General features: G+C 40.5%; 1 protein-coding gene across 6 annotated transcripts in view; it reads right to left on the reverse strand.

The window, feature by feature from the left end:
• LOC128689750 (uncharacterized) overlaps positions 1–14,605 on the reverse strand; it is a 91,607-nt gene that overhangs the window by 30,063 nt on the left and 46,939 nt on the right. For all 6 annotated transcript variants that reach the window (XM_053778184.2, XM_053778183.2, XM_053778186.2 and 3 more), the window contains 2 exons: positions 5,550–5,704; positions 3,465–4,427 (listed from right to left, as the gene is read on the reverse strand). In XM_053778184.2, coding sequence (XP_053634159.1) covers positions 3,465–4,427; positions 5,550–5,704 — 1,118 coding nt within the window. The remainder of the gene's footprint in view (positions 1–3,464; positions 4,428–5,549; positions 5,705–14,605) is intronic.

A 14,605-nucleotide genomic window follows, 5' to 3' on the forward strand; every position in this document is an offset into this window, starting at 1 on the left:
GAGTAGTGGTGAGTGGAGGTGAAGAAGTACGCCGCCACGACGAGCCAATCGACGAGTAGAAGGCGATCGACGAATAGGCGGCGTAGTGCTGACTTGGATGTTATCAGGTGAACGTTGATTGGAGGATTCAAAAATGGATGCGTCGTCATTGTCAATTATTAATTCCTTCAAGTCATCTGGCGCTTCAAAACTAACGATCTTCGGGATTATTTTCAAAATTTCAGCTGATGGTGGACTTGCAGGGAAGTTAAATGATGGCATGTTGTTGAGTGCAAGAAGTTCATTGATAGTCGTGTTGAAAGAGCCAGGTTTTGCAGCATTTTGCATGTGGGCAAACATCATGCAGTAATAGAATTTGGTAGAAATATCATCAGGTGGAGGTTGGGTAGTGAGAGGTGGTGGAGACGACTGTTGAGTAGCTTGTAGAATCTTGGATGTTGTAGATTGAATCTTGGCAATTGCAGCGTATGTAGGAGAGGTTCCAGATGACCTCTTTGTTTCTTCCTTTAGTTTCTTAGAAAGGATATCCTTTCGCACTGGACACATGGCTGCAAGAGTATGGTGATCACTCTTACAGTTGATGCAAGTGGGAGCAGCAGTGGAAGTGCAAGAACGAAAATCGTGTCCTGCAGACCCACAGGTGGAACATATCTTCTTATTCTTCACGTGGCAGTCGGCAGTAGAGTGACTGTACGAGTAACATGTCCAGCAAGGTGTTATGTACGTGAAGCGTTCAGGTTCAATCTGTCGAGGGTTGATGTAGTAGTAAGAGATGGCCAGGCCATCCGACAGTGCTCTGGTCGCCATGGTAACGTCCAGGAATGTGACCTTGAGCATTGAGGAAGCGTTGGGGATCTTCACTACAGTGTCGCTGTATAATCCTCCGGGTTTAGCGCTTCCCCCTTGATTATAATAATAATAATTCACTACAGTGTCAATCTTGGCCCAGGTGTTGAGGTCTTCAAGTGATGTAGTAATTTCCTGGATGGTCATGTTCGTGATCAGCTTGTCAAGACGTTTCATAAACACTGACAACGTTTTGCAAGCATATATGGTGACGTAGAAATGGTAAAGCCACGGTCTTCTAAGGTCTTCATGGCAGTAGGTGTAAGCACCTTGTCAGCTTCAGTATCATCGAGAAAAGTGACGATGAAAGCTTCCTTCAATGACGTGATCTTGGAGAACTTTGCGTGCAGACAAGTGTTGAGAGAAGCTGCAAGCTCAAGCTTCGTGGCGTCATCGACGACAGCAGACTTGGGCTTAATTCTCACACGATGAGACATCGTGGAGATGGTAGAGGTTCCCCTCCCCAACGGGGATCGTAGGGATACTGTGCAAGTAAGAAGAGCTGCTATGACCTGCCAGGGCGAGAGTCAACAGCAGAATGTCTGAGTCTGAATAGGCAGAATTTGCGATCTTCGCTTAAATAGCAACGCTCATCTTGCCATATAGGACAAGCGAAAATTTGTGTATGCAATAATTTCGCCAAAATCATTCTGAACCTAACGAAAAAAATATATTTCACTGTGTTTGTTTAGTATTAAATTATTGTAAACAAATCTAAAATATATTTAGCTGGGTTAGGCTAAAATAAATTTTTCTTGTTATAATAAGGTTAGGTAAGTTTTCTAAGATTCTTTTGATGCAAAATTATAAATTTTTACATCAACATTAATGAAAAAAATATATCTTTAAACGTATAAGAGAAAATTTCAGAAAGGACTTAATTTTAAATGAGTTCTTGCTAATTGACCAGTTTTACATATTCGGCACGACATATATATTATATATATATTATATATATATATATATATATATATATATATATATATATATATATATATATATATATATATATATATATATATATATATAAGTAGGTCTTAGACAGGGATGTGTAATGTCACCATGGTTGTTTAATATATTTATAGATGGGGTTGTAAAAGAAGTAAATGCTAGGGTGTTCAGGATAGGGGTGGGATTAAATTATGAGGAATCAAATTCAAAATGGGAATTGACACAGTTACTTTTTGCTGATGATACTGTGCTTATGGGAGATTCTAAAGAAAAATTGCAAAGGTTAGTGGATGAGTTTGAGAATGTGTGTAAAGGTAGAAAGTTGAAAGTGAACATAGAAAAGAGTAAGGTGATGAGGGTATCAAATGATTTAGATAAAGAAAAAATGGATATCAAATTGGGGAGGAGGAGTATGGAAGAAGTGAATGTTTTCAGATACTTGGGAGTTGACGTGTCGGCGGATGGATTTATGAAGGATGAGGTTAATCATAGAACTGATGAGGGAAAAAAGGTGAGTGGTGCGTTGAGGTATATGTGGAGTCAAAAAACGTTATCTATGGAGGCAAAGAAGGGAATGTATGAAAGTATAGTAGTACCAACACTCTTATATGGATGTGAAGCTTGGGTGGTAAATGCAGCAGCGAGGAGACGGTTGGAGGCAGTGGAGATGTCCTGTCTAAGGGCAATGTGTGGTGTAAATATTATGCAGAAAATTCGGAGTGTGGAAATTAGGAGAAGGTGTGGAGTTAATAAAAGCATTAGTCAGAGGGCAGAAGAGGGGTTGTTGAGGTGGTATGGTCATTTAGAGAGAATGGATCAAAGTAGAATGACATGGAAAGCATATAAATCTATAGGGGAAGGAAGGAGGGGTAGGGCTCGTCCTCGAAAGGGTTGGAAAGAGGGGGTAAAGGAGGTTTTGTGGGCTAGGGGTTTGGACTTCCAGCAAGCGTGCATGAGCGTATTAGATAGGAGTGAGTGGAGGCGAATGATACTTGGGACCTGACGATCTGTTGGAGTGTGAGCAGGGTAATATTTAGTGAAGGGATTCAGGGAAACCGGTTATTTTCCTATAGTCGGACTTGCGTCCTGGAAATGGGAAGTACAATGCCAGCACTTTAAAGGAGGGGTTTGGGATATTGGCAGTTTGGAGGGATATGTTGTGTATCTTTATACGTATATGCTTCTGAACTGTTGTATTCTGAGCACCTCTGCAAAAGCAGTGATAATGTGTGAGTGTGGTGAAAGTGTTGAATGATGATGAAAGTATTTTCTTTTTGGGGACTTTCTTTTTTGGGTCACCCTGCCTCGGTGGGAGACGGCCGACTTGTTTATATATATATATATATATATATATATATATATATATATATATATATATATATATATATATATATATATATATATATATATATATATATATATATCAGTTTTCTAATGGTTAAATAAAAGTGTTCATATACTGTACTTGCTTTAGTTTGTCAGTGATTTCACACGCCAACAAAATTACACATACAGTGAGCCTGGCTAACATCACGGTAATAGTAGTAACAACCATAACTGTGCATCTAAAACTGTGATAAGTGTTTTTCGAGGCAACGAGGCGGCCGAGAAAATGCGTTCAAATCGGAATATTTATTCCTCCTGGTGCCAAATTGTGCGGTCATTACCTGTCGTCCGCAGCTGTCACCCTCAGCCTGCCAAGAAGTCAGGCCAGTTGGGTAGCCTTTTGGTCTCTTCTCAACCATCCTGGCCTCCACGTCCTCCTCCCGTCGGCTCTCCAGGACCCACGTGTCGTTACCCCACAATATACGACTGAAAAAATATCCCTCAAACACAGGCCGGCCGTTATGATAGCCGTGAAGCGTGTAGGTGCGGTCAAACTTGGACTCCCGGCACAGGCCCCGCAGTCTAAGAGTAGGCGGCATGGTGAAGGTGCACAGCGGGCAGGTGAGGGTGCTGCAATCAGCACTGTACCATAGGTAAGGAAAGTTAATAGCAGCGCCGGTGGCACACGGGTATTGCTTGGAAGGTATATTCCAAGCTTCCAGCCAACTGCCCCATCGTAGAGGAGTGTTGTCGTCTATATACAACCATACCTTCTCGCTCAGGTTACTTTTCAAACCCAGCCAATAGAGACTTGCCCACCCTTGTATGCACTTATCATTGAACTTTATAAACTCATCAAAAATTCTTTTGTTTTCTTCAGAGTCTTTGGGAACAGCAAGGCCGCCGGTGAACATCTGACACGAGACGAGTGCTTCACTGAAAGTCTTTCTTTCTGGTAAAAGCATCACGTACCTGTCAAATCCGCGACATAGTTCCGAGAGTCGTAGCGTAACTACCTGGCTCTCCCCATTTACCTTCAGCGAAGACATATCCTCACTAAAACTATGAAGTGGATCAATACCACTGAGGTTACTTCGACATGTGGTAAAGTCGTGCATGTCAACCAGCGGGAGAGCTACGTTGTACAGCCTGAAGTCTGCCAGGTATCCATGGAAGGCCTGAGTCACGTCCCACTCTGCGTCAAGGTTGATGTTTTGACCTAAGACGAAACGGCCGTTGGGTCTCACCGCGGCCGATGCTGGTGTAGTTTCAGATTCAGCTCGCTTGGCTCCAAGCTGCCATGTCTGCAATCATACATACGACAGTAGCTATTAGCGTATCAGCTTTAATAAAAATCGTGTTCACAAAAAGTGCAAAACCCGTGTTTGTAATTTAGCGCAACTGTATTATTTTCATTATAAATATGCTCATCATTGTAAAGATTTCACGTGCACACCTTTAATGTTGTATTTCCTTTAAAATCATTATATTACATCAAACTAAAGCACTAAGCTTAAATAAAATAATATATTAGTAGCCAGTGGCGGCGCCAAGGGACACTTCGGCTCTCAAAAAAAAAAAAAAAGCTTCAAAACAGGTCTCCTAGACTTCTCCCATTCCAACCAGAGAGCCACTCCTAGGCCCCCCACCCAGTACAGAAATTCACATTCATTCTCGTTCATTCTTTCTTTCTTTTTCTTGATCTAATAATTGTATTGATCTCCTGTGTTATATGTTTTATCACAGTACTTAATCTACTTTCTTCGATTTATACTTCGTGTAAATGATTTCGTATTTACACAGCATCAATGGTCGTAAGGCTAGCAAGGCTAGCTGAGGATAAATATTAAAATATTAGCGTTCTAATCAAAATGTATTGTTAATATTGATGAATAGATAAAATATTAATCACTGAAACGAATGCGAGACTTGTTACGATACTGTTACGACCCACACCCGTGACTGCCTTACTAGGGTTAATATAACAATACCAGAAACATTTACAAGGCAGTAGCATAAATCTATCAATCTCTCCACTCTTGCCTCAAATCACCCAGTTTCATTTACCCAAATAACCTAAAAGGATTAAAACACAACATAAGGTGTGTGATACATAAGATTCAGTACTGCTTTGTCCACCTCAGCCCCTGAGAATTTTGTCATCACGGAATGCAACCTCCGTAAAGGTAGACAAATCTCAACGCTTGTGTATTTAGAAACACTGTACTGGTGGATTACATATACGTTGTGTTGCCGGTGGTACGAGCACGGGGCTTTCCAGCGGGACAGAGCCTCGTGTAAGCCAGAAGTCGCACTAATAAAAGTTCTTCTTTTCCTGTATGTATCCTTACACCACGGGCTGGCTACTCCATACTTCAACTATCTACGGCACACACAGATTTGACGAGACAGGCAAGTGTTGGTACCTTGTTGTCGAAGGCCAGGTGCAGTGTATCGTTGGGCAGGTGAGCGGCGACACATAGATGGTGCCAGGTGAACAGGTGTACAGGTACCTGGATGTACTGATGAATGTGATAGTTGCAGCACATCACTAACACTTCCCCGCTCGGCCACTTGATAGCTGAACACAAACAAACGACTGCGTCATAACAAAAGGCAAAAGCGCACTGGTCGCTATTACTATGATATATATATATATATATATATATATATATATATATATATATATATATATATATATATATATATATATATATATATTTATTATCACACCGGCCGATTCCCACCAAGGCAGGGTGGCCCGAAAAAGAAAAACTTTCACCATCATTCACTCCATCACTGTCTTGCCAGAAGGGTGCTTTACACTACAGTTTTTAAACTGCAGCATTAACACCCCTCCTTCAGAGTGCAGGCACTGTACTTCCCATCTCCAGGACTCAAGTCCGGCCTGCCGGTTTCCCTGAATCCCTTCATAAATGTTACTTTGCTCACACTCCAACAGCACGTCAAGTATTAAAAACCATTTGTCTCCATTCACTCCTATCAAACACGCTCACGCATGCCTGCTGGAAGTCCAAGCCCCTCGCACACAAAACCTCCTTTACCCCCTCCCTCCAACCCTTCCTAGGCCGACCCCTACCCCGCCTTCCTTCCACTACAGACTGATACACTCTTGAAGTCATTCTGTTTCGCTCCATTCTCTCTACATGTCCGAACCACCTCAACAACCCTTCCTCAGCCCTCTGGACAACAGTTTTGGTAATCCCGCACCTCCTCCTAACTTCCAAACTACGAATTCTCTGCATTATATTCACACCACACATTGCCCTCAGACATGACATCTCCACTGCCTCCAGCCTTCTCCTCGCTGCAACATTCATCACCCACGCTTCACACCCATATAAGAGCGTTGGTAAAACTATACTCTCATACATTCCCCTCTTTGCCTCCAAGGACAAAGTTCTTTGTCTCCACAGACTCCTAAGTGCACCACTCACTCTTTTTCCCTCATCAATTCTATGATTCACCTCTTCTTTCATATATATATATATATATATATATATATATATATATATATATATATATATATATATATATATATATATATATATATATATATATGTCGTGCCGAATATGTAAAACTGGTCAAGCAAGAACTCATTTAAAATTAAGTCCTTTCGAAAATTTACTCTTATACGTTTAAAGATATATTTTTTTCATTAATGTTAATGTAAAAATTTATAATTTTTCACCACAAGAATCTTAGAAAACTTACCTAACCTTATTATAACAAGAACAATTTATTTTAGCCTAACCCAACTATATATATTTTAGATTTGTTTACAATAATTTAATACTAAACAAGCACAGTGAAATATATTTTTTTCGTTAGGTTCAGAATGATTTTGGCGAAATTATTGCATACACAAATTTTCGCTTGTCCTATATGGCAAGATGAGCGTTGCTATTTAAGCCGAGATCGCAAGTTCTGCCTATTCGGCACGACATATATATATATATATATATATATATATATATATATATATATATATATATATATATATATATATATATATATATATATATATATATATATATATATGTAGTAGGTTGGTAGACAGTAACCACCCAGGGAGGTACTACCGTCCTGCCAAGTGAGTGTAAAATGAAAGCCTGTAATTGTTTTACATGATGGTAGGATTGCTGGTGTCTTTTGTCTGTCTCATAAATATGCAAGATTACAGGTACGTCTTGCTACTTCTACTTACACTTAGGTCACACTACACATACATGTACACGTTTATATATACACACTCATCTGAGTTTTCTTTGATTTTATCTTAATAGTTCTTGGTCTTATTACTTTTCCTTTTATATCCATGGGGAAGTGGAATAAGAATCTTTCCTCCGTAAGCCATGCGTGTTGTAAAAGTCAACTAAAATGCCGGGAACAATGGGCTAGTAACCCCTTTTCCTGTAAAGATTACTAAAAAGAATAATAAGAAGAAAATTGTCAAAGTGGGAAGTCTGAATGTGCGTGGATGTTGTGCAGATGATAAGAAAGAGATGATTGTGGATGTTATGAATGAGAAGAAACTGGATGTCCTGGCTTTAAGTGAAACAAAGCTGAAGGGGGTGGGAGAGTTTCAGTGGAGAGGAATAAATGGGATTAGGTCAGGGGTTTCAAATAGAGTTAGAGCTAAAGAAGGAGTAGCAATAATGTTGAAGGATAAGTTATGGCAGGAAAAGAGGGACTACAAATGCATAAATTCAAGGATTATGTGGAGTAAAATAAAGATTGGATGTGAAAAGTGGGTTATAGTAAGCGTGTATGCACCTGGAGAAGAAAGAAGTGTAGAGGAGAGAGAGAGATTCTGGGAAATGTTGAGTGAATGCGTGGGGAGTTTTGATTCAAGTGTGAGAGTAATGGTGGTTGGGGATTTCAATGCTAAAGTGGGTAAAAATGTTATGGAGGGAGTAGTAGGTAAATTTGGGGTGCCAGGGGTAAATGTAAATGGGGAGCCTTTAATTGAGCTATGTGTAGAAAGAAATTTGGTAATAAATAATACACATTTTATGAAAAAGAGGATAAATAAATATACAAGGTATGATGTAGCACGTAATGAAAGTAGTTTGTTAGATTATGTATTGGTGGATAAAAGGTTGACGGGTAGGCTCCAGGATGTACATGTTTATAGAGGGGCAACTGATATGTCAGATCATTATTTAGTTGTAGCTACAGTTAGAGTAAGAGGTAGATGGGAAAAGAGGAAGGTGGCAACAACAAGTAAGAGGGAGGTGAAAGTGTATAAACTAAGGGAGGAGGAAGTTCGGGCGAGATATAAGCGACTATTGGCAGAAAGGTGGGCTAGTGCAAAGATGAGTAGTGGGGGGGTTGAAGAGGGTTGGAATAGTTTTAAAAATGCAGTATTAGAATGTGGGGCAGAAGTTTGTGGTTATAGGAGGGTGGGGGCAGGAGGAAAGAGGAGTGATTGGTGGAATGATGAAGTAAAGGGTGTGATAAAAGAGAAAAAGGTAGCTTATGAGAGGTTTTTACAAAGCAGAAGTGTTATAAGAAGAGCAGAGTATATGGAGAGTAAAAGAAAGGTGAAGAGAGTGGTGAGAGAGTGCAAAAGGAGAGCAGATGAAAGAGTGGGAGAGGCACTGTCAAGAAATTTCAATGAAAATAAGAAAAATTTTTGGAGCGAGTTAAACAAGTTAAGAAAGCCTAGGGAAAGTATGGATTTGTCCATTAAAACAGAGTAGGGGAGTTAGTAGATGGGGAGAGGGAGGTATTAGGTAGATGGCGAGAATATTTTGAGGAACTTTTAAATGTTGAGGAAGAAAGGGAGTCGGTAATTTCATGCACTGGCCAGGGAGGTATACCATCTTTTAGGAGTGAAGAAGAGCAGAATGTAAGTGTGGTGGAGGTACGTGAGGCATTACGTAGAATGAAAGGGGGTAAAGCAGCTGGAACTGATGGGATCATGACAGAAATGTTAAAAGCAGGGGGGATATAGTGTTGGAGTGGTTGGTACTTTTGTTTAATAAATGTATGAAAGAGGGGAAGGTACCTAGGGATTGGCGGAGAGCATGTATAGTCCCTTTATATAAAGGGAAAGGGGACAAAAGAGATTGTAAAAATTATAGAGGAATAAGTTTACTGAGTATACCAGGAAAAGTATACGGTAGAGTTATAATTGAAAGAATTAGAGGTAAGACAGAATGTAGAATTGCGGATGAGCAAGGAGGCTTCAGAGTGGGTAGGGGATGTGTAGATCAAGTGTTTACATTGAAGCATATATGTGAACAGTATTTGGATAAAGGTAGGGAAGTTTTTATTGCATTTATGGATTTAGAAAAGGCATATGATAGAGTGGATAGAGGAGCAATGTGGCAGATGTTGCAAGTTTATGGAATAGGTGGTAAGTTACTAAATGCTGTAAAGAGCTTTTATGAGGATAGTGAGGCTCAGGTTAGGGTGTGTAGAAGAGAGGGAGAATACTTCCAGCTAAAAGTAGGTCTTAGACAGGGATGTGTAATGTCACCATGGTTGTTTAATATATTTATAGATGGGGTTGTAAAAGAAGTAAATGCTAGGGTGTTCGGGAGAGGGGTGGGATTAAATTATGGGGAATCAAATTCAAAATGGGAATTGACACAGTTACTTTTTGCAGATGATACTGTGCTTATGGGAGATTCTAAAGAAAAATTACAAAGGTTAGTGGATGAGTTTGAGAATGTGTGTAAAGGTAGAAAGTTGAAAGTGAACATAGAAAAGAGTAAGGTGATGAGGGTATCAAATGATTTAGATAAAGAAAAATTGGATATCAAATTGGGGAGGAGGAGTATGGAAGAAGTGAATGTTTTCAGATACTTGGGAGTTGACGTGTCGGCGGATGGATTTATGAAGGATGAGGTTAATCATAGAATTGATGAGGGAAAAAAGGTGAGTGGTGCGTTGAGGTATATGTGGAGTCAAAAAACGTTATCTATGGAGGCAAAGAAGGGAATGTATGAAAGTATAGTAGTACCAACACTCTTATATGGATGTGAAGCTTGGGTGGTAAATGCAGCAGCGAGGAGACGGTTGGAGGCAGTGGAGATGTCCTGTCTAAGGGCAATGTGTGGTGTAAATATTATGCAGAAAATTCGGAGTGTGGAAACTAGGAGAAGGTGTGGAGTTAATAAAAACATTAGTCAGACGGCAGAAGAGGGGTTGTTGAGGTGGTTTGGTCATTTAGAGAGAATGGATCAAAGTAGAATGACATGGAAAGCATATAAATCTATAGGGGAAGGAAAGAGGGGTAGGGGTCGTCCTCGAAAGGGTTGGAAAGAGGGGGTAAAGGAGGTTTTGTGGGCGAGGTCCTTGGACTTCCAGCAAGCGTGCATGAGCGTGTTAGATAGGAGTGAATGGAGACGAATGACACTTGGGACCTGACGATCTGTTGGAGTGTGAGCAGGGTAATATTTAGTGAAGGGATACAGGGAAACCGGTTATTTTCATATAGTCGGACTTGAGTCCTGGAAATGGGAAGTACAATGCCTGCACTTTAAAGGAGGGGTTTGGGATATTGGCAGTTTGGAGGGATATGTTGTGTATTTTTATATGTATATGCTTCTAAACTGTTGTATCCTGAGCACCTCTGCAAAAGCAGTGATAATGTGTGCGTGTGGTGAAAGTGTTGAATGATGACGAAAGTATTTTCTTTTTGGGGATTTTCTTTCTTTTTCTGGGTCACCCTGCCTCGGTGGGAGACGACCGACTTGTTGAAATATATATATATATATATATATATATATATATATATATATATATATATATATATATATATATATATATATATATAATATATAAAGGTAGTAGGTTGGTAGACAGCAACCACCCAGGGAAGTACTACCGTCCTGCCAGATGACTGTGAAACAGAAACCTGTAACTGTTTTGCATGATGGTAGGATTGCTGGTGTCCTTTTCTGTCTCATAAACACGCTAGATAACAGGGATATCTTGCTACTCCTACTTACACTTTGGTCACACTTCACAGACACGCACATGCATATATATACACATACACAGACACAAGAGGTCACAATTGGAAGTTGAAGACTCAGATGAATCAAAGGGATATTAGGAAGTATTTCTTCAGTCATAGAGTAGTCAGGCCATGGAATAGCCTAGAAAGTGATGTGGTGGAGGCAGGAACCATACATACTTTTAAGGCGAGGTATGATAGAGCTCATGAGGCAGGGAGAGGGAGGACCTAGTAGCAATCAGCGAAGAGGCGGGGCCAGGAGCTGTGACTCGACCCCTGCAACCACAAATAGGTGAGTACATCTAGGTTTTTCTCCTTTTTCTAAATAGCTCTTGCTCTTCTTTATTTCTTCTATTGTCCATGGGGAAGTGGAAAAGAATCTTTCTTCCGTAAGCCATGCGTGTCGTATGAGGCGACTAAAATGCCGGGAGCAATGGGCTAGTAACCCCTTCTCCTGTAGACATTTACTAAAAAAGAGAAGAAGAAAAACTTTATGAAACTGGGATGCTTGAATGTGCGTGGATGTAGTGCAGATGACAAGAAACAGATGATTGCTGATGTTATGAATGAAAAGAAGTTGGATGTCCTGGCCCTAAGCGAAACAAAGCTGAAGGGGGTAGGGGAGTTTTAGTGGGGGGAAATAAATGGGATTAAATCTGGAGTATCTGAGAGAGTTAGAGCAAAGGAAGGGGTAGCAGTAATATTGAAGGATCAGTTATGGAAGGAGAAAAGAGAATATGAATGTGTAAATTCAAGAATTATGTGGATTAAAGTAAAGGTTGGATGCGAAAAGTGGGTCATAATAAGCGTGTATGCACCTGGAGAAGAGAGGAATGTAGAGGAGAGAGAGAGATTTTGGGAGATGTTAAGTGAATGTATAGGAGCCTTTGAACCAAGTGAGAGAGTAATTGTGGTAGGGGACTTGAATGCTAAAGTAGGAGAAAATTTTAGAGAGGGTTGTGGCAGGTAAGTTTGGGGTGCCAGGTGTAAATGATAATGGGAGCCCTTTGATTGAACTTTGTACAGAAAGGGGTTTAGTTATAGGTAATACATATTTTAAGAAAAAGATGATAAATAAGTATACAAGATATGATGTAGGGCGAAATGACAGTAGTTTGTTGGATTATGTATTGGTAGATAAAAGACTGTTGAGTAGACTTCAGGATGTACATGTTTATAGAGGGGCCACAGATATATCAGATCACTTTCTAGTTGTAGCTACACTTAGAGTAAAAGGTAGATGGGATACAAGGAGAATAGAAGCATCAGGGAAGAGAGAGGTGAAGGTTTATAAACTAAAAGAGGAGGCAGTTAGGGTAAGATATAAACAGCTATTGGAGGATAGATGGGCTAATGAGAGCATAGGCAATGGGGTCGAAGAGGTATGGGGTAGGTTTAAAAATGTAGTGTTAGAGTGTTCAGCAGAAGTTTGTGGTTACAGGAAAGTGGGTGCAGGAGGGAAGAGGAGCGATTGGTGGAATGATGATGTAAAGAGAGTAGTAAGGGAGAAAAAGTTAGCATATGAGAAGTTTTTACAAAGTAGAAGTGATGCAAGGAGGGAAGAGTATATGGAGAAAAAGAGAGAGGTTAAGAGAGTGGTGAAGCAATGTAAAAAGAGAGCAAATGAGAGAGTGGGTGAGATGTTATCAACAAATTTTGTTGAAAATAAGAAAAAGATTTGGAGTGAGATTAACAAGTTAAGGAAGCCTAGAGAACAAATGGATTTGTCAGTTAAAAATAGGAGAGGAGAGTTATTAAATGGAGAGTTAGAGGTATTGGGAAGATGGAGGGAATATTTTGAGGAATTGTTAAATGTTGATGTAGATAGGGAAGCTGTGATTTCGTGTATAGGGCAAGGAGGAATAACATCTTGTAGGAGTGAGGAAGAGCCAGTTGTGAATGTGGGGGAAGTTCGTGAGGCAGTAGGTAAAATGAAAGGGGGTAAGGCAGCCGGGATTGATGGGATAAAGATAGAAATGTTAAAAGCAGGTGGGGATATAGTTTTGGAGTGGTTGGTGCAATTATTTAATAAATGTATGGAAGAGGGCAAGGTACCTAGGGATTGGCAGAGAGCATGCATAGTTCCTTTGTATAAAGGCAAAGGGGACAAAAGAGAGTGCAAACATTATAGGGGGATAAGTCTGTTGAGTATACCTGGTAAAGTGTATGGTAGAGTTATTATTGAAAGAATTAAGAGTAAGACGGAGAATAGGATAGCAGATGAACAAGGAAGCTTTAGGAAAGGTAGGGGGTGTGTGGACCAGGTGTTTACAGTGAAACATATAAGTGAACAGTATTTAGATAAGGCTAAAGAGGTCTTTGTGGCATTTATGGATTTGGAAAAGGCGTATGACAGGGTGGATAGGGGGGCAATGTGGCAGATGTTGCAGGTGTATGGTGTAGGAGGTAGGTTACTGAAAGCAGTGAAGAGTTTTTACGAGGATAGTGAGACTCAAGTTAGAGTATGTAGGAAAGAGGGAAATTACTTCCCAGTAAAAGTAGGTCTTAGACAAGGATGTGTGATGTCACCGTGGTTGTTTAATATATTTATAGATGGGGTTGTAAGAGAAGTAAATGCGAGGGTCTTGGCAAGAGGCGTGGAGTTAAAAGATAAAGAATCACACAAAGTGGGAGTTGTCACAGTTGCTCTTTGCTGATGACACTGTGCTCTTGGGAGATTCTGAAGAGAAGTTGCAGAGATTGGTGGATGAATTTGGTAGGGTGTGCAAAAGAAGAAAATTAAAAGTGAATACAGGAAAGAGTAAGGTAATGAGGATAACAAAAAGATTAGGTGATGAAAGATTGGATATCAGATTGGAGGGAGAGAGTATGGAGGAGGTGAATGTATTCAGATATTTGGGAGTGGACGTGTCAGCGGATGGGTCTATGAAAGATGAAGTGAATCATAGAATTGATGAGGGGAAAAGGGTGAGTGGTGCACTTAGGAGTCTGTGGAGGCAAAGAACTTTGTCCTTAGAGGCAAAGAGGGGAATGTATGAGAGTATAGTTTTACCAACGCTCTTATATGGGTGTGAAGCATGGGTGATGAATGTTGCAGCAAGGAGAAGGCTGGAGGCAGTGGAGATGTCATGTCTGAGGGCAATGTGTGGTGTGAATATAATGCAGAGAATTCGTAGTTTGGAAGTTAGGAGGAGGTGCGGGATTACCAAAACTGTTGTCCAGAGGGCTGAGGAAGGGTTGTTGAGGTGGTTCGGACATGTAGAGAGAATGGAGCGAAACAGAGTGACTTCAAGAGTGTATCAGTCTGTAGTGGAAGGAAGGCGGGGTAGGGGTCGGCCTAGGAAAGGTTGGAGGGAGGGGGTAAAGGAGGTTTTGTGTGCGAGGGGCTTGGACTTCCAGCAGGCATGCGTGAGCGTGTTTGATAGGAGTGAATGGAGACAAATGGTTTTTAATACTTGACGTGCTGTTGGAGTGTGAGCAAAGTAACATTTATGAAGGGATTCAGGGAAACCGGCAGGCCGGACTTG

This window comes from Cherax quadricarinatus, chromosome 22 (genome assembly GCF_038502225.1).
Source record: "Cherax quadricarinatus isolate ZL_2023a chromosome 22, ASM3850222v1, whole genome shotgun sequence".
NCBI lineage: Eukaryota > Metazoa > Arthropoda > Malacostraca > Decapoda > Parastacidae > Cherax > Cherax quadricarinatus.